At 39.6% G+C, this 24,430-nt stretch overlaps 1 protein-coding gene across 1 annotated transcript in view; it reads right to left on the bottom strand.

Annotated features, from left to right (window-relative positions):
- The window catches only part of LOC117251243 (inactive dipeptidyl peptidase 10-like), a 252,023-nt gene that overhangs the window by 3,384 nt on the left and 224,209 nt on the right, over window positions 1–24,430 (bottom strand). The window contains exons 13-25 of the mRNA XM_033617351.2: window positions 22,665–22,772; window positions 22,098–22,189; window positions 21,953–22,000; window positions 18,518–18,639; window positions 15,831–15,878; window positions 15,076–15,174; window positions 12,106–12,175; window positions 9,543–9,737; window positions 5,799–5,853; window positions 5,602–5,701; window positions 5,112–5,170; window positions 1,561–1,633; window positions 915–988 (exon numbers count right to left, since the gene is read on the bottom strand). Of these exons, the coding sequence (XP_033473242.2) occupies window positions 915–988; window positions 1,561–1,633; window positions 5,112–5,170; window positions 5,602–5,701; window positions 5,799–5,853; window positions 9,543–9,737; window positions 12,106–12,175; window positions 15,076–15,174; window positions 15,831–15,878; window positions 18,518–18,639; window positions 21,953–22,000; window positions 22,098–22,189; window positions 22,665–22,772 (1,143 nt within the window). The remainder of the gene's footprint in view (window positions 1–914; window positions 989–1,560; window positions 1,634–5,111; window positions 5,171–5,601; window positions 5,702–5,798; window positions 5,854–9,542; window positions 9,738–12,105; window positions 12,176–15,075; window positions 15,175–15,830; window positions 15,879–18,517; window positions 18,640–21,952; window positions 22,001–22,097; window positions 22,190–22,664; window positions 22,773–24,430) is intronic.

The following is a 24,430-nucleotide window of genomic DNA, read 5'->3' on the forward strand; positions in this document are numbered from 1 at the left end:
GAGAGGACTGTCTGGGCTTCTCTGCTGAGGCTGCTGCCCCCGCGACCCGGACCCGGATAAGCGGAGGACGACGAGTACAAGTACGAATCATTATACATAACAAATGTATGACTTTAATCTCAGAAATTCTGGGTTATATTACCCTCCTCCCCCAGCTCCATATGTTTTTTTTTTTTTTGTTGGTACTTTCAATGGCCATAATACAACATTGTAAAATCAAGAACCATCTGATTCAACAAGAAAACAATACAAATACAACCAGATAATCTCTCTGCTTTTTCATATGCACACAATTTTTTTTTTAACCCTGCCATAGTTAGGAGGCTTTCACCTACATTACTGACTAAGGGCTCATTTATGCTCAACGTTAGATACAGAGACATAGACATATGGAGCTGTCCTCATTCATTTTGTACATATTTGTACATACATATATTTCTGAGAGCTTATGGATACCGACAAAATGGAGATTGTGGAGGTAGTGTAACATTTAAACAAGATACGAATATAGTAAACAATGAGAAAATTTAAATAATGGCGAAGTGGAATGAATCACTAATACATACTGATATATGGTGAAAACAGTGAGAAGAATTCTCCATCCACGTTATGATGTATATATGGCTGCACACCACCATCTACAATGCTGCCTCCTACAGTATTACGACCTTATTCACTTTCACCATGTTTGTTATTGTGTTAAACTTTTGACTCTGCCCTCTAGTGACATCTGTTGGCTGTATCTATCTCATCACAAAGGTATTATGACAGTATGAGGGCAGTGACCTTAACGTTTGAAACGGACATATCTGTTTTCATATGTAAAGGGAGTATAAATGAGCCTTGCATGAAGGTCTCCCCTTGTTGGTTGAATGAAATAGACTGTCTCTCAGAGAAGAACTGGCAGCAGTCACCTGGAGAGTGTAGTTAACATTTGACGCAGACAGCAGTTTGACCAGCTCAGCCGAATGCTGGAAATGAACAGTGGCTGAAAAAGAGACAGATAATTCACATAAAAATTCATCACAACTTCTCAGCCCATTACACTTCCACAGTTAGCACTTAATGAAAATTAACTGTAGTGCCAAAACCTGTGCCCTGCAAATCATATTTGCAACAAGTCACTTCAAGTTACATTTGAAATGGAACAGTGATGTAGTCAAACCACATAGCTCCAGAACAAGATTGCCACATTCATCCAACCAACCATCCAATGCACAGTAAGACTACTGAACATAGAACGGTTTCTGCATGTAAAATCTTGTCATTCTTAGGGTTGACAATAATCAAGAAAAACAAAATGGCACATGGTATTTATAGTATATTGTAACTACAAGTCGTTATCAGACTAGCACTGATGAAGATTTTAATTTCGTCCAATGCATTCTGCCTCTCCACACACACTGTTTGCCTGCTGTTCAAACATGATTGGTCAACACTTGTCAGACTACCAAAAAAAATACAAATGTAAACCAGAACACTTTCTATACCAAAATCAGTCATTGCATACATTTGCACAATCTGTTTTATGAGAATATCTGTACCTGAACCTATACTCACCATCTGCCGTGCCATGGATAATAAGAAAGTCCAAAGGCCTCAGTTCTGTGATGTTACTGAGCAGACTGGAAATCTGCAGAATACAGTAAACAGTAAGATGAGCCTCCACAGACTGAAACAACATCATTATCTAAAAAACATTTACTTAAAGGTAATTAGCAATAAAGTAATGTTAACTCCAGTTCCTCGGGAATTTAGGCTCTTCCGCTTGTGGGAATTTCGTGTTAGAAATAAGGAATCCCATCATTAAATAAGTGACTACAAGTGAAATGACTGTACAGCTGTTTTTAGAGCTTTACGGACAGTAAAATACCATCACAGACAAGAACCGATATTTCTTAACCACGTCTGTTTATGGTGTTGCGTTACTCAGCTTGTGTTTTGGGAATTCTTTAAACAAGTGCAAACAAATTAATTTAACACTATAAACTGCCATTTCCAATTTTCTTAATGATACCTCCTGTGTTCTTTAAGGTGGAAACCCATGAGTATGCAACAAAGTTATGGCCAATATTTAAAATTTCTGGGAAATCACCTGATTTCTTGTAATTTGATACAAATATGATATTTAAAAATATCCTGGAGCCTCAGCTGATGTTGCTGTGGAGATAAAGGTGGTCAAAGAGTAAATCTTTGCAGTCTTGTGCTGCAGCAAATTCAAAAGTATTTGTCATTTAAATTGTAAGGCAGAGAAATCATCAATCAAATCAAGTTGAATTGATTACATCAATGACGTCTCAGGTCCATTAAGCCATGTCAGTGAGACAGCATGTGCACAACTTGGGCCCTGAAGCTGTTATACTCTAAATGGAATGCAGCCATGATTAATGATATTAGTTACATGTGCGCTTTTCCTGATGTAGAGGTGAACTGAGAATTTATTTATCCTATGCATTAAGAAGAAAATGCACCTGCTGTATAACAGTATTCAGTTATTGTCCTGGTGACATGACGCAGTCATAAGTAGCCATAAAGGTTCCTGTTATGCTTCTTCCTATTTTATGTATAGTTGTACAATAATGTTCATATTAAACATGGCCAACATTTCCAATAGTGAGGTACATTTATGCAGAAGTCATTCCTGTGAGCAAACCCAGGCTTTCAAAAGTTAAGCTACATGCTAACGTCAGGTAAACATGTAAACTTGGTTGCTTATGTTGTTAATTTCTTCCAAATTTAACTGAAATTCCTGCTGCAACATGTCCGGTTGTGTTTAGAAGCTTTTATTGGTGATTTTTTCATGGCACAAGGTGCCGCTATTCTGTTACAGTCATTCCCCGCTGCAGGTTGGGATTACACTGCCAGTGTACATGAAGTTACATGCTAATGTCATGGAAATATGTATCTTGGCTGTTGATGTGACCTTTGTCCCCATTTTTGGATCATATTCCTGCTTAAAGATGAGCGGTTGGGTTTAGCGAGATACAAAAGAAATGGAAACACTGATCAATGAGAGCAGATTGGGCTTTTTCAGGAGGGGGACTTTAAAGAGACAGTCACTAAACAGAGCACCTCAGACAGACAGGTGTTCCAGCTCAAACCGTATGAGGAAATTGTTTTTGAACAATAAAGCCAACCCATTCTCACTCCCAACTTATAATATACCGCTGCTTTGTCAGTGATTTTGGCATCAGAGAATGATGCACAGAGGCACCCTTTGCAGTGGGCATGCCTCTTTTAGCGGCAGCGGGCAGCAACCATGTCAGGTCATCAAATACCGCTGCTTTGTCAGTAGATAGACACCCTTCACAGCAGTATGATATGCCTTGGTTGGCAGCAGTTTTTAACGCTGCCTCTAAACTTTGACTCGGGAGCCCTCTGCTCTGTTCCCATGTGAATTTTAAGCCAAAACATTATATGTTTTCTGAACTAATCACGTTCCTTTTTGTGCCTAAAGCCAAGTAAATCTAGCCTGGTAAGACCATCCTGATGATGTAAGCTTCTGTTTCACTTTCTGTATCAATCTGGACTTGGTTCCGCCCCAAACACTTTCAGTGGGCGGGAATACTCATCCTGACAGACAAACTCCTTCAGCCAATCAGTGTAACAAAACACTGGGGAACATCTTCATTACCAATTGATTGATAAATCAAGCTTTTGCCAAATCCAATCAGAAGAACTACTTACTTATGAGCGCTTATGATACATAGGTGACAGTGTGCGTTTTGTTTTTTATCTTTATTTATTTATTTATTTATGCAGGTATGTGTGTTCAATTATGGCTGCTGTAACAAGTAATTTCCTGTGAAAGATAAAATAAAGTACTCAACTCAACAAGAACAATGAAAAAAACTTTTCTTCTGAGAAACTTCAGTAGTGCATACTTTGGTTCCTGTCTGTTGGTATGACTCTATTTCTGCAATAACTTTACTTATTGCTGTGTTTACTCTACTAACGTTGGAGTTAGCGCTTGTTGCTTCGGTAGCAGCCATTACTGTTCTGCGAGCTGCCACCTGCATTTAATGTAATCAACCACAATGCAGCCCCTTACTAGCTGCTTAACGTTGTCACCTACAGCCTTGATTGGCCCCGATTGGACTTTCCTGGAAAGTGTTTGGGGTGACACTAAGTCCAGACTGATACAGAGAGCAAAACCCAATGTCATCAGGATGGTCTTACCAGGCTGAAGGAAATCAACCTAATAATAGTTTTTTTTTTACCTACACCGTAAGTCTATTTTGAAAAGACACAATGCTTGTACCAAGCATCAATTGACACTGTCTGTGAACATCCAAAACCGATGCAGGAGGCTGTCTTGTACATCATATTTTGACACGTACAGTACAGGCCAAAAGTTTGGACACACCTTCTCATTCAATGCGTTTTCTTTATTTTCATGACTATTTACATTGTAGATTCTCACTGAAGGCATCAAAACTATGAATGAACACATGTGGAGTTATGTACTTAACAAAAAAAGGTGAAATAACTGAAAACATGTTTTATATTCTAGTTTCTTCAAAATAGCCACCCTTTGCTCTGATTACTGCTTTGCACACTCTTGGCATTCTCTCCATGAGCTTCAAGAGGTAGAGGTACAAAAGCTCAACTATGAAAGACAACATCCTTCTTTAGCTGCAGATACGAGGTGTGGTGTGTTCAGATCTTGCCACTCTGCACAGTCCAGACAACAATACCCTGTTATTGTCTAGAGAAGCTTGTTTCAGAGGTATGAGACAAGAAATGTGACTGACTGAGAGGACAATGATCACCACTCTCCAATTTTGGATTCTACTTCACCCAGCCTCTCTGCAAAATGCCCCTCATATGAATGAAAATAGCAGGTGTGCCTGAAAACTTCTTCTCAAGACCTCCCACTCAGTGCTGGCTGTTGCACTTGCAAATAAAATTGGCCCCTGTGTCTCATTTACATGTTGAATGCCATAATAAACTGTTTACATGCATCTAGCTTTCATTCAAGTGTCGGACAGTATTGTTTACTGTGTCAGGCCAGGAGCAAACACCGGGTGAGTTCAGTTCAAATCAAACAGAGAAAGGAATAAGCATGTATTTTTGCTGTTTACATGGTATAATTAACAGCATGTTCGTACTTGGTATCTGTGATCCACTCTTGCTAGGGAGCCAAAGTATTTCTCACTGTAGGCTGACCCTGTATAAGGATGAAAAAGGAAACAGAGATATTATGAGCACGGGCAGTATTGCATTTTTAAATTCATTTCAAAAGCCTTTCAATATTACGTCTTCACTGAATATTGGACTTTGTGACAAATAGAATATGTTACTGATGATTAATGTTGCACCATTCTATTTATTAGCCTTCTTGGGTTTGTCTGACATCTGGAATCAGTCAGCGGTTAAGTTGTTTATTGTTGTTTTGTAAATCAAATCCCATCACCATGACTGCTCCAAGACGTATATAGCTTAAATCTAAAGACAAGAACATGTCGGCTTTGAAGACCAAATATGGAATAATTGGGTTTACTGGCTGTTAAAATGTCATTGTCACATCTGGAATAAGGCACAAACATCAGGTAATTGTAATATTATAAATATGCAGAATATTCCATCAGTTTATGATACCGTGGAGTCTCCAATTTGTTATGGGAGCAACAGTGATGCCACACTGGAACATAGAGCTGTAGGAGAGGAGCAGGAGAGAGGAAAGAAATCCTCCATATGCCTAGAAAAACAAGAACATGGCTGCTTTAAAAGAATGTTGGGTAAGAACCGGTATGCATTTCATTATATGTATTTATTAGATACAGAGGCTATGCTACCTTTCCATAAACTCCAACTCTGTTGCCATCAATATAGGGTAGCCTGACCAGGTGCCTGAAAATTAAAAGTGAGTTGACTTAATAGCATAAATGAAGTGATCCCTCCCTGATAAGACTTAACATTGCCCATACTATTACAAATTCAGCCAGATCTTAGCTAATTTAGCATTAGCAGTCTGAGTCTGCTCAAAGAGGTGGGTATGTTCCAAAGTCATAGACTTCTTGGTACCCTCTTTTACAACAATAAAGACATTATGCAAGATAATTGGAACAAAGAACGTGCAGTGATCTCATCAATAGTTGGTCTATACTTGTTTTTGAATAAAAACATATCTGTATTAACAGAACAAAAGTTTGCAGATAATCAAAGCAACCCAGTATCTTGCTACTATTGTATCATTCTGTTTTGCATTGTGCAACACTTTCCTTTGATGACACATCCTTGATTACTATGGTTCTGATCAAACTGGTGGAAAAGTGGGCTGTTGTAAAGTAAATGTGACATAAAGGTATTGAATTAAGCCAGACTTTTGAATTGAATTGAATTGAATTGAATTGAGTAAATCAATCCAAAAGTCCTCACTCTGAGCCAGCTAACATGTCACAACATATGAACGGGACAATTTTGGCGTAACTGGAAGACATATTTATTCCTCCTCTGACAGAGGCTACCTCCAACACTGGCCTGGAGATCTGAATTCATGTGGTGTCAAAGCAAACAATTAAGTTCATATCTTATTGAACTGATGGATAATTATTACAGTAAACTCTATATATTTTACTTTAAAATAGGGCTGTAACTAACAATTATTCACAGTGTCGATGAATCTGTTGTTTGTTTTCTCGATTTATCAGTTAGTTGTTTGGTCTATAAATTATCAAAAAATGGTAAAACATGTCAGTTTGTGTTTCCCAATGCCCAAGGTCATGTTTTATTCACAACCCTAAGATATTCAGTTTACTGTCATAGAGGAGTAAAGCAACCAGAAAATATTCTCAATTAAAACGCTTGAATCAGAGAAGTTTGATTTTTTTTTCTTTAATTGAAATAAACACAAGAAGTTTGTGCTCTAAAAAAAAAAAAAAAAAAAAAAAAAAAGGATCAGCACTCAGTGAATAACCTCCTAAGCCCTATGATAAGCTATTATGGCAAGGCTTAACTATACAGACCAGTGAGCAGTGATAACTAACATGTCTTTGGGGTCATCGGGTGGGAACCTCCTTTCACCGGTGTTTCGTCTAGTTGGTCCCACGACACCTCCAGGAGGCTAGACAGTGATCTCTGGCGTCCCAGAGACACTCCCCTAATGCCAGGTCTCACTGCTCCCCACACTAACCGAACAACCTCCTTTACCTTTCCTATACTACCACAGAGGAGGTAGACCCAGGGAAGGAAGCCTTGTTAGGCTATCACACTCCCCCGCCGGGTTAGGCTATACAGTCTACCTCCCCAAGACGAGCCCTCACAACAATGACACCTCCAGGAGGCTAGACAGTGATCTCAGCCCAAACAGCACTGCCACCTTCAACCAAACCCAGGCTCCGTTTATGCGAGCTCCAGGCAGAAGCAATGCTGATACTACCTTTACTAGCACATTCACCATACTCTATTTCACATGCTACATAGCATAACTGCAATGTAAGCTAAAGTTAAAGGAGATAAATGAACTCACAGGATCAGCAAACACACTCACTTTGCAGCATGGTCTCAAACAAAATGGATTCAAATAGGCCACTCCCACACTTAAATAACCTTCCTCTTCCTGGATTTCCTTCTTACTTACACATGGCTTTCTCAGCCCAAACAGCACTGCCATCTTCAACCAAACCCAGGCTCCATACATGCAAGCAATGCTGATACTAGCTTTCCTGTCACATTCACCATACTCTATTTCACACACTACATAGCATAACTACAATATAAGCTAAAGTTAAAAGGAGCTAACTGGACTTACAGGATCAGCAAGCACACTCACCTTGCTGCATGGCCTCAAACAAAATGGATTCCAATAGGCCACTCCCACACTTAAATACTTCCTCTTCCTGGATTTCTCCTGACAGGAAGTGGATCTCTCCACCTGATCTCAAGGAGTTATGTGCCCTGCTTAGTAGTTCCCCCTGCTGGCCCCCAGCTGACATTATTTCTTCTGTAATAGATAAACTGGCTGCATTTAATTGCTTCATCTGACATTTCCCTCACTGTCTTCCTCAAACTCTGTCCCCGCACTCCGAGTTCCCCCAGGAGTGAGACAGTTGATCTTGCTATGAATCCCCTACACCCCACTTCCACTGGACAAATCCTAGTCTTCCATCCTCGCTGCTCAGCTTCTGCTCCTAAGTCTGCATATCTAAGCTTTTTTCTTTCATAGGCTTCTTCCACTGAGTCTTCCCAAGGAACTGTCAGCTCAATGAAATAAACTATCTGTTGACTCACTGACCACAACACTAAGTCAGGCCTCTGCCTGGTACAGACTATTTCCTGAGGAACAACAAGCTTTCCCCCTAAATCTACTGGCATTTCCCAATCACAAGCACGTTCTAGGTGGCCACACCCTTGCCTCCTCACTAACTTATCCCTTCTGTATTTCTCTCCCTCACGGACAAACTGAATTACTAAGCTCCTATCCTTAACACCTTCTGAATTCACCTGTCTTCGTTTCCCTTCGATGCCTGCAGCTAAACATTTCAACACCTGATTATGTCGCCATGTATATCGGCCTTGTGACAAGCTAACTTTACAGCCTGACAAAATATGCTTTAAAGTTGCGGTACGTGAACACAATGGGCATGATGGGTCCTCATTTACCCACAGTTTTAGGTTCTGGGGGGTTGGTAAGACATCGTATGTAGCCCCTACCAGGAATCTAATACGATTCTCCTCCATACTCCACAGGTCCCTCCAACTAAGCTTCCTCTTCTCTACACTTTCCCAATTCAACCACTGTCCCTGTTTAGCCTGGGCCACTACCTTTGCACCCCTTACTATCTCTTCCTGTCTGCGTATCTGTTCTACAACCAGCTTTCTTTTATCTTTGAGGCCTGCTGTATTCCATACTGGTTTACCTGAGCCAAGCCCCAGGCCTCCCCGGCCAAACTGAACATTACCTACAATCTCTGCATGTCTAAGAGCTGTCTCTGCCTCCTGGACTGCCGATCTTGGGTTCCACTTCCTCCCCTTGGTTGGATTTGGAACCACACTCCTGACTACCACGTCCTTACTCCCAGATAACAAGAGCTCTGTCCTGACCTTGGTACATTTAAATTCCTCTGTTAAACTAGATACTGGCAGCTGAAGTATCCCTTTTCCATACAATGCAACACTACTTAGGCACCTAGGAGCGCCCAACCACTTCCTAATGTAGGAGCTAACCGACCTTTCAATTCTCTCCACAACAGATATTGGAATTTCATAAACTGACAGTGGCCACATTAACCTAGGATATAGCCCAAATTGCAAACACCACAAAAGACTCATCTTTTATCACAGTCACAAAGAACCAGCATAAAGAAATTCATCATAAAACACAATTTCACCACATAAAAAAAAAAAAAAAAATACATATATATATATATATATATATATATATATATATGTATATCAGGGCCTTCAATGCAAAAATATCAGGATTAATGTCAGCCTTATTTGGAGAATCCCATGCAACCCAGTCTAGTAGAATCAACTGCATCATTCTAAAAGAGAGAGAGAGAGAGAGAGAGAGAGAGAGAGAGAAAAAAAAAGCTTACTCCAGAACTGTAATCTGGTCCTGAACATCAACAGTTCCCAGCCTCTGGTGAACCTCGTGCAGGATCCTCTGACCCTGGAAGCCACTGCCTCGGCCATCCAGGCGAGCTACAATGACGCTGTCTGAACTGACCAGCACAGACTCCCAGCTGAGAGAGAAGCGGTCGCTCACAGCCTGACCACCAGGGGCGCTGTCACTGTAAAAAGGACAGTATTAATTTAGTCATTAAAGGAGAAGTCCGGTATTTTGCACTTTGAGCCCCATTTCTGGATTGTTTATCATGAAATAGAGTGGTTAAGTAGCCTGGTTCCAGACCATAGACCCCGCCCATCTCTGGTCTGGCATACTGCAATGAATTTGTCTTGTCCAAACGATGGACGGACCAATGAACGCCGGGGGTGGGGGCGGGTCTAGCGATTAGCCAATCAGCGCCATGCTGATGTCAAGCTGTACGCCGGTTGGTAACTGGTGAGGATAGCAACAATGGCGACCGCTACAGATCCTACAGACCATGACGATGCTATCGAGGTATTTCGCCACTACTCGATGTTAATGGAGGACCAAATTAAGGAAGCTGCTAAACTGGATTAACGCCGATGCAGCTGGGCGTGCACGACGACAGAGACATTTTAAACGGGCAATGCTCGCTTGTTTTCGGCACCCCCGAGGCATGGATACTAATGACGTCAGATTCTGGGTGAGTCGTTGATCTCTGCTGATTGGTTAGGGAAAAATCAAATTCCTTCCCCCTTGTAAATCACCTGCAATGGAGGCAATGTCAGACTGAAGGTTCTGGGAGCTTCAGTCTGACGCTCAGGCTAGTGGTTAAGACCAAAATAGTGACGATTGCTGCTTTTCGGAGAATTTGGCTTTCCCCTGCCTGGCTTAACACTGCTGCCTATGGCCATGTGTGAACCTGTCCTAAAACTGTGGTTTCCATCCGTGTTTTCGCTATTCATCTGGATTGTGGAACTATTTTTTCAGCTGCCTCACACCCGTGTGTAAACTTCCACTTGATTGTTCGTTTGACCCTGAGGTGTTATACACTCCAGCCTGCTTGATGGTGATAATGCTCCTTTACGTGAGTGTCGCCAACCAGCAGGAAACCATTGCAATGTAATGGGACACAGAAAAGAAGCAAAAGAAGAAGGCTGGAGTTGTGTTCAAAGGCATCGTACTGCGAAGGTTACAAGCGAGTAATCCATTGTGCAGTTGTTTAAACTTCTTACAAAACTTTTTCGTTCTTCCTCCAGGAGCGCACACAGCTCTGTCTAGCTGGCACTTTCGCTGAGCTAAAAGACTACAATGACCACAACCTTGTTTCCAGATGCGGATTACTACCAATGGAAAATGAGGCTTCCTATAGAAAACCAATGGATTAGACAAAATGTAAAATAAATTATCACTGAAACCACAGTTTGCTACGATTCTTATGTTAGAACATCAATGAATGCCACTGACCACTCGGTGAGTTTCATGGCTTTGAAAACGAATGTTTAGGGTGATTTTAGGACAGATTCACACATGGCCATAGGCAGCAGTGTTAAGCCAGGCAGGGGAAAGCCAAATTCTCTGAAAAGCAGCAATTGTCACAATTTTGGTCTTAATCACTCTATTTCATCATAAACAACCCAGAAATGGGGCTCAAAGTGCAAAATACTGGACTTCTCCTTTAAGAAGTCAAAGGAAAATTAGGCAACTACCCCAAAATAATCCCAGAATAAATAAATAAATAAATAGATTAGGTGGTTTGTCACAAAACACATTTTAGGGCAGTAGTTCCCAACCTTTAAGGCCTGAAAAAAATCAGTATCTACTTGCAGCCCCTTGTCATTGGTTGCATGTATCTACCAGTTGTTCAACCATTGGCTGATAGTTTTCCTTTTATATACATACTTCTATAGTCCTTAAGAAGTAGTTTACAAGTAAAAGTAGCCCGTTCTCACTTAAAACAAGTCAAATACCACCGCTTTGTCAGTGATCTCTCTGTTATATACCAACACGTAGGGGCGTCTTTCACAGTATGATGTGCAACTCATCAAATACCGCCGCTTTGTCAGTGGTTGTTGGCATCAGACACCGACACACGAAGACACTTTTTGCGATGGCATAATATGCAGCAGCTCTTTCTGACTCTGCTGGCAACTACTGCTGTGTAAAGAGCAAGAAAGTCCATATAAGGCAGATGGGTACAAAGGTGGAATGGTCAAACAATCTATGGCTTTCACAAAAGCCAAAATGCATGTAATGAGCGTAAATTGAGCAGCTGTTTGTGAATGTCCAAAACTAACACAGGACGTCATATGTTGTCATTTAGGTCCAATGACAAAGCAGCAGTATTTGACAAGTTGGGATGAGAACATGTTGAAAGAACAGATTAGAGGGAAGACTGAAAAAAATAAGCATTATGCGTAAATCTACAATCAACTCTTTAAATTTATCTTGCGACTCCTTCTGGGGATCTAGACTTAGATTGAGAACCTCTGATTTAAGGCACAAATTTGCATCTTAATTTCTAAGCATTCTGAACTGTTTAACAATGTATAAACAAAAAAATTACATACAGAATCAGTAGAAGTGGGTGCTCCCGTGTTTCATCCAAGTCTATTGGGACAATTAACTCCAGACGAAGTGCTGCAAAACAGAATTTCATGACTTTAGTATGGTGTCATTTGTACTCATACATAATACATTTTCTGCTGCACACGTTTCTAACTCACAGCTTAACACTCAGTCCAGAGTGCATTTTGATGGTGAAGATGAGTCACAGTGGGAATTTTGTTATGCACTGCATGTAAGTCTATCCTTCTGATAACATCAAAGCTTAACACACTGCATGGTCAGGTCAACACTGTAGCTTCATCAGTCATGAAAGAAGTCTGTTATAATCAGTCATAGTAATGATAGTAAAGGTAGTTTAAGCAGTTTTATTTCACTTAAGGTAGTCTACATTTTATGCAGGCCTATATCACGATAGAAAGTCAAAGACAACTGGACTCAATGATATTTTCCTGATTTAGGCAAGAGTTCTTTGAATAATGTGATGTGAGAGCCTCTGAAATGAAGAGGCAGTCATGGTATTGTTGTTCGAGGTGTTAACTGGTGCGAACCAGCAGGTCAAACAAGCCAGGACAGCACTGTCAGTAGAGAATAAGTGAGCATATCAGACATGATAACGAGTCCAAGAACTCAAGGTGAAGCCAATTAAATAAGCGTTTTGTCTTTAGGGCTGCACACCAAGTCTAGTTGCACTGCTAATCTAGTTTGACTACTACTGTATGTGCACTGTGACCTGAAGGACTAACAATCAACAGGCTCAATAAAAGTAATCAAATACCCAAAGTAAACATGAAAATAACATGGTGGTTCCTGTGAAAAATAAGCCTGTGTACATCCTTTTGATGACAGGACGCCCATCTACTCAAAAGGCTTGTAATATGTATCACATTGTCTCTAACAGTGAACACAGATTAGAGAAAGGAAGCCATATGGTGAGCTGTCCCCTCTAATTGAAGCAATATACACCTGCGTTTCTGAATCCAGGCTTGTTTCATAATCAGCTAAAAAAGCCTGGCACCTGTTTACTTTGTTGAGTTTATCCTAAATTTACACATGTGATATTCTGATGTGAGTGAGCTTGTCTGTCTGCCTGATGGGCACATATTTTGCTGGAAACCATCACTACTGTCAGCAACAGTGCATTTACTTGCACTTAAGTAAACAGGTTACAGTTTGGCTGACTGGAGTAACAGTCTTTTAACATAATGTTGACAAGAAACCTAGTTTTCTTGGTAGTGGAGTAGAGATTTTTAGAGACTCCAACTAGATTTCTCCTGGAGAATGCTGATTTTTTTTGTTGGCCATCTTTTTTTTTTTTTTTTTTTACATGTAACCATGTGGATGGCAAAGACATCAGACAGGGGAATCATCACCATGACTGCAGATTGGCTGTTGGCATAATCCAAAGTATTTCCCAGCCATGGTCCTATTGTAATTAAGCAGTCTCATACAGTTTTCTTTTTATGACTTTTTCATGTTGTTCAGGCTAATAAAAGAAACAAAGGAGCTCGTCATTGTGTTTTTAGAGTGTGTGTTTATGCAGACCCCTGATTGCAGTATGTATAGAAACAAAGCACGTCAGTACTGAAGTATGATCAAGGATTATCTGCCCACAGCCATGCTAGTGGCTCTGTGAGGCACAGCTAAATGTAAAACGGAATACTTCACCCCTCAAAATGATCATTTGTATGTCAGTTACTCACCCTGTGTTATGTTGAATTCAGGAAACTTTGTTTTTCTCACATGCCTTCATGGTGAATGAAGAACATAAAAAAGACGTACCTTCTTTATGAATTGAGGCCATAGGGGTCAACGTTTATTAACAGCAAAACTATATCAAAACATCAAAACATGTTTACAAACTCTTAGACATTTCCTACAACATAATCTGAGTCTCATTTATTCAGTTGCATGCTCAGTGCTTCCTAAACACACACATTTTTCCTAAAACCTTACTAATTAAGACACGTCAATGTAAACAGCCTCAAGCACAGATGAGAAGGATGCCTGCACAGTTCATGGAAAGTGTTTTAAATGTAAAGGTTTTAGCAAAAATGAATGTGTTTGGGAAGTACTGAGCAGACGACTGGATAAATGAGACCTAGATTATACTGTACAAGTCGTGTGAGAGAATTTGTAAACAGATGTTTTAATATAGTTTTGCTGTTGTTAGACGTGGTCCCCAATGACTTCAATTCATCAAGAATACTCACTGTTTGTGGATTTTCTATTTTCTTCCAGAATTCAACATAACACGGGTGAGTACCTGATATACAAATGATCATGTGGGGGTTTATGTGTTCATTTGATGTCAGCATGCTAATACAGTAAGCTTTGACAACACTAACGTGCTCTTTGTTATGTTCGCTATCTTAGTTTAGCATATTAGCACATTAACATTTGCCGTTTGATTAGCTTTGCAGGTATTTGGCTATAAACTTAAGTATTGGTCTTTGACTGGATGATGACAGAAGGGTACACACTAAGGGATCAACTAAGTTATGAAACTTCATCATGAGGGGGACATAAATGTCTGCACCAAATGTCATGGCAATCCATCCAATAGTTAAAAGTTCCAATATTTCAGTCTAGACCAAAGTGATTAATTGACCAAAACACTGACTGAAATTGCCATTTTTAGAGCCAAAATGAAGGCAGTATATTGTATCACTACCACAGTCAGTGATTCTGCCAAAATAAAGTGGAGCATAAGAGAAAAAATTAAACATGAATTTATAGTTACCAGATTACTACAGTGCACCTGATTTCTCTAAGTAACCCAGTTAATTGTGTGCATGGAAACACAAGGTATGTGAAAGGTCACACTGTAGCATTTTAACCTAAAGTTGGTTCATCCCCCCATTTTTTACTCATTAAAGGAGAGAGTGGTCGCAGTAGTGGTGGTAATGGTGATTACATAGGGCAATTTAGAGAACAAATATTGCACATTGTTAAAGATGACTGCAAAGTCATACCAAAGTTGTTGATTTGTACAGTTCTTCTTTCCCACTTAGGTATTGTTCTGTTCATCAGTGCATGTCTTAATACTGTGTTCATTTCCACAGTCTTGTGCTCTGTTAAGTGACAAAGAGAAAGAGAAGAATTTCTTTAGTTAGAAGAAAACTCATACCTGCAGAAATACAACAACAGCTAGACAAAATTCTGTAAAACTTGACACATTTCAATGCACTGCTTTGCCATAAACTGTAGAAAAAATTATTATAACTCTTTTCACATACATTGTCAAACACACAATGGTCATATTTAAAGTCAGAGTAAATAAAGTGAAAGATGGTGCAGTACGAAATTTAACCAAATCAATATCACAATAAATGTGAAATAATCAACATCTGTCAATCTGTCGGCCTGTAGGAGTGAAAGAGAATGATGGTTTACCTCCTGCAGAGTCCCCAGACGCTGCTCTAAATGCCTCTGATGTACACTCAACAACACTTCAAGCACTTAACGCCTTAACCTTAATTGCATCCTCATATCCATTTTTTTTAATAGTCATAAGTAAATCTCTGCTGATGGATTTTGGCTTAATGACTCATGACCTCAGTGACTTAATCCCAAGATTAGTTGACCGATTAATGCACTTTGCAGACACCGAAGGCACACTCAGAAAATCAGTCTCTATCCAAACATAATGAATAAATATATCTGATGCAACTGAGTGAAAGAGTCTAAATAGTAAATTGGTTCAGTTTGTCATTGCCAGAGTACTTACTATTCAAATCACTTAGTTTGTGAAGGGTAGTTTGGGGTATTCCTGGACCTGGTGATGAAAAATACTTTAGGTTAGGACTTTATCACACGTTTTTATCACATTTTATCACAGATGTTAAGTTTTGTACAGTAAACATTAAATAGTAAGTGGTATTTTCCAGTCTGGACCCAACCCAGTTGGCCACCAATGGTGTTAAATGCTGATTTTTTTGGTTGACTTAAGGTTGTGATATATTGTGATCAGTATTAGGACAAAATGAATGCCAACATAAATTTGATGCAGAATACTGATGATAGATGACGTTTATATTTTGTTGCTTTCAAGTTGTGTTGTCAAGTCACCAAAGTCCAGTTTTTACCATACATCTCATGCTGGCGTCATCTTGGCATAGAATATTGACATTTATCATTCATTTTCCATACCCTAATTTCCAGACTTCTCTGCATTTTTTTTTTTTTTTCCCCCAGAGAATATGCGACATCTGAGTAAATATATCCGTGTATCATATTTCACATCATATTTAATTATTCTTAATAGGCGATTGTAGCCAAGTACCATAATGGCATGCAAATAAAAACTCAGGTAAGTTCAATGTCTGGGCTGAGGCAAAAAGGTTGGGACTCTGGGTGCAAGCGATGCAGTAAAGAGACGTCGGTGTTTTTTCCTTTCATGTGGCTCAGAATCGCCTTCTCCCCCATGTTGGCGATGTCAAATGATTTCACACAAAGCTTGCATCTAGCTCTGTGTGTGAATTAGGAATCCTTGGCCAACCAGTATTTATATACTGTATCGTCAAGCCATCCATCCAAAAACTTGCATCTACCCATTGTGAACCACGTGAAACTCGTCTTCTTGTCGAAGGTGCAGTGTTGGAGTGAAACTTGATACCTGGGGGGCCGGAGGAGGGTCATGGGGCAGCGGACTGGACATACCACTTGTCAATCAGGTAAAAGGGGCGGTATGTTTTCTGAGACGTTTGCTCTAACACAACTGTCTAAAAATAAAACACGATCCAGATTGATTAAATTATTTTTGGAAATACCCAATTTTCTATTTTAGAAAACAGTATTTTAGAACAGTGGTAATAGTCTGGAAACATAAATATTTTTCCATACTTTATTTTTCATTTTCCATACTTTTTAATACCTGGAAATTGATCAAATTTATTTCCATACTTTTCCATACTTTCCATACTTGCGTAGGAACCCTGATTATAAACATTACTGCTCTCACACTCTGTCTTTTATGATGGCATAGATGCAGCTAATTGATGGCACTAGAGGGTGGAGTCAAAAGTTTCACACAACAACACGAGGTTGCAGCGGAGTAGGTGGTAATATTGTACCTTTAAACAGAGGCAGCATTGTAGACGCTGGTGGTCTGCTATTAAATACATCCCGACATGCTGACAGAAAATTCTTCTCACTATTTTTTCACTATTTTCACTATATATTGCAATACATTATTATATTATACCGATTTGTTCTGTCACTACACTACACTGCCTCCACTGGTACTGCTCCGTCTCATCTGTGTTCATACACTTTCAGAAAACATGTACAAGTACGAAGGAAATGATTGCAGAGTATGGACAGAAGGATCAGTCTGTCTCAGTGTTTAAGGTTGAGTATAAATGAGCTCTTAGTCATGAGGTATGGAGAACAAAAACCCAAATTCTGAAAACATAGTAATGTTATCGTCCACACAACATGATACTCTAAAGTTTTAAGACATTTACAATATTGTGACAAATGTAAACAACAATTTCTGAAACTGACCCAGTACTGAGTGTGACCAACACAGCCAGCTGTGGCAAAACAGGCAGCAATGTAATCCCTGCACGCAACTAATCACGTCAACGTACGTCCACTAAAAGTGCTTGTTTTTTGCCACTGAAAGGCTCAGATTGTTATTCTATGTATCTGACAACATTATGGAAATGGGCCCTACAGTGACAGACCTCTTTGCTAAAGAGTAAGATTATTTCTATTTAGCCAGAAAAGGCCCCAAAGTGGCCATCATCAAACCCACCAGACTGACTTTAAATAAAGTGTAATTTTACCATCATAAAACAAACTCCATTCAATGTCAACAGAGGCAAAATAAAATGCAAGATAGTCATCCTGGTTTCTCTCCCCAAACCCTTAATTCACCCAATTCAAGATGAAAATATGCTGACTTTATCCAGGCTATAATTACTGCTTATCCAAAAAAAGTCTGGGATGTCAGGTTGGAAAATGCTGAGGTTAACCATTAAGAGACCAAAAAGAAAACAAATAAGTAAAGAATTTAATATAAAATCACATCATAAATTAATGTGGTTATAGGCTGACAAGTAAATGTAAGACTCCATGGAATGATCCAGTTCGTTTTTTTCTATGTGCTTACTGTGAGTTATCAGTAATCATATTCTTACACTACAAAAGTACATACTGTTAAGATAAATATCTCAGTGAGTAGCAGCATTTGTTTTTAATGTCTCAGCTCGCATTAATAAACAGTGACTTGATTTAACAAAGATGGAAGATTAAGATAAAAAAAAACTGAACTCAAGTTATTTAACAATGAAATAACCTTTCTAACAACATTTTGGAGTCACACGAATGTGTGAAATGGCAATGAACAAAGTGCTATAAAGATTCAAGATCAGTTTTGACGTTGCTGTTTTGGCCAAGATGAGGTGTTACCTTTGCAGTTGAGAAGAACATGTTGATAGTTGGGGCTGAGAAGAGCGTCATAGTAGGTGCACTTTGATTTGAAGAGGGAGCATGTGAGACACTCTTTACGAAATGGATCAGCAGTGGAGACTCTGAGGAAGTGTGTGAGGACAAAAAAGTTGATGTGATGTGCTACAACTTTTGAGATACAGTCAATGTGTCTCTAGCCTGCAGACAAAAACAAAATCAAAGAGAAAATAAAATGTTGCAATTAATATGTATAACACTATAAATTCATTAAAAGGGTTTCCATCCCTGTTTTTGCAGAGCTATTAATGATTTCTTCTTAAAGAAAACCCTTGGTGGTAATACCAGATTTGAAGTATTGAAGATATTCTTATTGTCTTGCTAAGTTGTTTGTTATTTTATTGTAAAATACAACATGTTGGAGCGCCTTGGTAGCCAAATGCCTACAGAGCCTGCCACATCAAACTTGACTCACTCCAAAGTCTGGTGCTTGGTCAGTGACTCCCTGTGTCACTTACTGACGAAAAAAGCCATCCTTTCACATCAGCATAATATGTAGCCGGTCACCGTCATTGTTTAATAGCACGCAGTGGTGTCAGGAAACGAGGCCTGACAACAATAAAAGTTAAGGCGGCAGAAGTCCGACTGGGGCGGGGAGGTGGAGTTGTGGATGGGTCCAACAACCACTGACTTTCACCCTGTGGGCTGATGTTTGCTTCTATAAGATTGTAAAGCCAAACCCTGTTCTTTTTTCCTAAACTCAAGCACATGTGTGTTAGCTAAATGTAACCATGTGCGTTTGTTGTTGAAGGGGAAAAAAAAACAAACGCCAATTTGCAGTGTTGTACTGACATAACAAATTTATTTTGAAAGAGACAGTATACAAATTATACATCTCCCATGAAAATGGAAGTGTATTTCGAAAAAAGACAATGCATATACAGGCAGAACTTTACAGGGCATCCCAGAACATCAACAACCAATGCATCCAGGGTACCTTGTACGTCTTATCTGGACATTGGAAGTCCATGACCAAAAGTCAATATGTGACGAGGCTGGAGTGAGAATGTGTTGGCCACGTAACTGCAATATCTCTGGTTCAATTCCAGTCTTTGGGCCACTGTTGCATACCCATCTGAATTTCTCCCCCATTTCCACGCTACGTATACACTGTCATCCGTCCAATACAGGCGGAAAATCCTCCAAAAGGGAAGGCTGGTCTCATAAACATGTATTTTGAAAGGCTGTCCTGAGCGGTCGTGAGGGATGCAGGTTGGGGTGGTGGATGGGCCATGAAAATGCAGAATTTCCCCTGGAAATGCATGTTTGGAACCATGTGAACTTTGAGTAAACTTTGAGTCATTTTAGAGTATGTCCTTACCATGTTAGATTTCCTAAACCTAACCACAGTAAGTTTGTGTTAATTATGTAACTGTGCGTTGAGGAAGAAACGACATTTGTGATGCGCTAATTTGAGGGATGTCATACAAACCACTCTATGAAGATGCATTGAAAAGGGACAGTTCACCCCAAATCAAAATACATATTTCAACTCTTACCTGTAGTGCTATTCATCAGTCTAGATTGCTTTGGTGTGAGTGACTGAGTGTTGGAGATATCGGCCTAGAGATGTCTGCCTTCTCCAATATAATGGAAATAGATGCCACTTGGCTCATGGTGCTCAAAGTGCCTTTTGTTCTAGTTTTAGAAAAACTCAACAGTAATGTCTCTTTCAAGAAATCATAACCCGATTACTTAAAGGCGCTGTATGTAAGAATGTGGCCAAAACGGTTACTGCACTCAAATTCAAAATACTGCCGCGAGTCGTGTCCGCCCCCCCTCCCCTACAGATTCGACGTTGCTGGACAGCAGCACGCTGGAGACTGATTTGTTTGCCCATGGGCAGCTGCCGTGGCAGGGCCGTGTCGCCGTGTCGCCGTGTCCTTGATCTTCGGTTTTCCAGCGGACCATTCGAGCAAGTCCGGCTTCTCTGCTGCTAACGCTGCTGCCAGGATACAGCTGAGGAGGAGCTGGTTGCTCATGCTGGGACACTGCTAACGCTGCTGCCAGGATACAGCTGAGGAGGAGCCGGCTGCTAATGCTATGTACCGGGACACTGCTAATGCTGCTTGCCATGCTGCTGTAGCTCAGTCGTAACTGTAACTGATGCTGAGACTCTACTGACTGCGTGACTGGTAGACGGCGGTGGGTGGCGCAACAGGCCAAAACACAAATTCAAAACATAAACATGATTTGCAGACTGCAAAAAATTTTTTAGATGCAAATATTCTGGCTATACTATTGTTGTCCAGGGGATCAGTATGTTATATGAACATTATTCCTTAGTCTCTGTGACATATTAGGATGATTTTACAACTATTTGCTTTAGATTTCTTACATATAGCTCCTTTAAGATAATACACAGACCTTGTTGTGAGCAGTGTCATGTATGCCAGACTACACCTGCAAACTGAATCAGTCTGCAGAAGGAAGTGTGCATCTACTCTTGGATGAGAGGCTTATGCTTGTGACAGCGTGAAATGTAAACATTAATGGCATCAACCTCAGCTGAGCTGTAACATGACCTGAGCTCGGTGGTAGATAAATGCTGCCTTCTGCACATTAATAGTTGTTGGGTGTAGCTGAGTTTTTCAAATGTTTTTTTTGGCACTTTGAGTCTCACAAGTGCCATCTTGTACCATTATACTGGAGAGAAGGCAGACATCTCTACGGCTGATATTTCCAACACTCGGCAACTCACACCAAAACAATCTAGACTAATAAATAGCACTACAGGTACAAGTAAAAATATGCACTTTTGAGTTTGAGCTGAACTGTTCCTTTAATAAAAAATAAACATGTGACTTAAGGGTCCACTGAAGCTGCCGCTCAACTGAGGAGATGACAAAAACATCAGATTTGTGTGGAGTGATGAAGAGACTGCAACCTTTCTCAAATGAATACATAAAAAAGACTGTTTTTGATTAGTTTTCTAAGGTTTCAGATTTTGCTGCTCTTGATTTGATTATGTGAACTCCTGATGCCCCCTTTTTCTCAAATGGTTTGGACCTGGCACCACCAGCTTTTAATCTCGATTAACCAATTCCTAATATTCACATACCAGTAGTGGGCGAATTTTTGGTTGAAATTTGTAGTACATTTTAATGGAAACTTAACTATGGAGCTTCATGACACACTTGAGTGGATACAGCTATTACATTTGGTTATTATAGCCAAGATTACAAAATTAAGACATTCTCTTCTCTAATTTGAACACATAATTTGCAATGGGAATATACAGACACAAGAGTGGTGTCAATCTAACTCTGCAAGAAAGCAAATAAGTCTATTTCCCCAAAACTTAAAACTATTCCTTAATTAGTGAAGGTGCTTTTTCTATGTCTACATTAAAGTTAATTATTGAAATGGTACCTGTACCTGTAAAATTGCCGTTGTGTTGAGCCTTCCTCTGTACTTAGGAAATAACTGAAAACCAATAATAAATCTGTTATTCAAGAGGTCATATTGTATGGTATCACATGTCACAATGTATGGTGTTAATACTGTGTGTCAATAGGCTTACACTGAATTTGTGCTCTCATCATAGGCCAGAATTTGAGAGACTTCCCAGCTTCCTGAGGTCAAGTGGCGGAGGTTGACCTCTTGGCCCTCAGACTGAGAAGCACAAGAAAGAACACAACTCAGCAGAGCAGACAAAGCATGTTAACATGACCACACATACCGTTCGTGGTCTTAAAGGAGAGCTCTCGTGTCAAGTTGTTTTATTATTTTTCCTTAGGCCTGACTTTCAATCTACAACTTTTGTTCCACTTATTATCTCCACAGAACCTGAATTAATCTGGCCCAAAACCCAGCGCCTCCAGTGCAGCTACTGTACAACACTCTCCTTAATTTATTCAACTGAGTATATTCTTAATTCTCTGGTGTTTCAGGAAATGTAGTTAGAATATCATTTAAAATGATGAGAGTTCAAAATGGAATCATGTGAGCAGTATGAATAATTGGAAGGCCCGTAGGACTGATAAGAAGACTAAAAGAAAAAAAAAAACAGACACAAGAAGTTTAATTTAAACAGTGAAAGCACCAACCTAAATGTATTCATTGTATTAAAAGTTTCTAATAGTTTTACTTGGTTAGAGATCATGGTGATATGGTTGAATGTCCCGCGGCCACCGTGTTTTAAGGGCATAGTGATGAAGAATGTTGTGCAGTCCTTGGAAAATACTGGCTCCTCATTCTAGGAAAAGAGACAAACAGTAAACAAACATTACTATATATAGCTGTTGCCATGTGGAATACCAAGCGATTAGAACTTGGGGGGGGGGGGGATGCAGAAAAGATCAAGATATGAGCACTGACTGATAGGATCAGAGACATTTCTCCCGTAAAACATGTTTTAGCTAACAGTTATGTTTAGAAAGTCAGTAGGTTGTTGTGGTCTGAAATAATTTGCCATTTTAGAAGTATTTTTCTATACTGTAAATTTCTCAATGGCAAGGACAGGCTTTTATTTGAAACAGGCCTGTATTACAGACAAACTTGCATTGCTAATGTATCCTGCTTTACAAATAAACTGTATTATACTCGAAGCGGTTCTCATTTACTTTTTGTACTTATACCTAATGCAGTATAATTTGTGTATATCCCACACAATCATTTTTTAAATTTAGTTATAAGAATGTACAATCAGTGCGACTAATATACTGTAAAGAAAGACGGTAATAGTTATAACAATAAATTATGAATTATGATATCAAAAATGATCAAAGGTGTCCTCTGAGGGAAGTCTTCTGAGCACATTTGGTCAGTGTTGCCAAGTCCGCTTATTATAAGCGACTTTGGGCTTGTTTTTCTGTAAAGTCGCTTACAAATATTGGTAGTCGTGGGTCGCGTTTTTTTTTTGGGCTTGTTCCCAGCTCCATAATAAGTTGTCAAGCAGATATTTTCGATATGTTATTTAAACGTAGGATAGTTTGTCTTGCCTGTTCCCTCTGTCCCTCCTCTTTCCCCATACACACAGGAGACAGCAGAGTTTTTTCCCCACCCGCATCCTGCTTCTAATTGGCTCTGACCCTGATGGCAAGGAGTACTAGCCAATCAAAGAAAAAAAGAGGCAGAGCAGGGTAATGTGTTTTTTTCTGGTTAGGAGAACGTCAGTCCTGTAACTAAAAGAAAAAAGGAAGTTGAGAGCATAAAAAGCAATAATAAATAAAGAATTTGTGAATTCAGGATGATATTTATTTGTGTGTGCAAATTTTAATTATCAGAGGTTTACTGTGTATATAATGTACTTGGTACATCAGTCTATATTTGATATCCCACCTGTTTTCTAATGTTAAATAATGTTAAAAGGTGGTTTAACTTCCTCTTGTAGTCATTGTCCTGAAGCTCAGGGGGGAGAAAAATAAATAAACTGTGTACCGTGGGTACAGTTTTGCAAAACAGCGCACAGTTTACTAATTTGTCCACATGGATGTAAATTGACAATCTGTACCCACAGTTTAAAATCCGTCCCCACCGACTGTAAAACCGTGCACATAGTTTATTTAATTTTCTCTCACTGGAACCTAGGGGGGCTCTGTAGAAAAAGTCGCTTGTTTTGGGCTTGTTTTCACAGGCCTGGTTGCTTATTTGTCTCGTGAGATCTGGCAACACTGCATTTGGTTGGTCAGAAGAACAACAGGAACTTGTGAGGAGGGAACCTTAAGCCCCCCCTCTGAGTGTAAAATTAGAGAATCTATGTGTGTGAGCTCCGGTGTGTAAGGGTGTCAGGTTAGAAAAAAAATATGTTTTGTTGCATGCAAAAGTCTGTCTGTCTGTCTGTGTGAGCTGTTAGCTAACCAACATTAAGAAACTCATTGGTTATCATCACATTTAAAGTCCATGATAATATTT

The sequence above is a fragment of the Epinephelus lanceolatus genome, chromosome 14 (assembly GCF_041903045.1).
Source record: "Epinephelus lanceolatus isolate andai-2023 chromosome 14, ASM4190304v1, whole genome shotgun sequence".
Lineage (NCBI taxonomy): Eukaryota > Metazoa > Chordata > Actinopteri > Perciformes > Serranidae > Epinephelus > Epinephelus lanceolatus.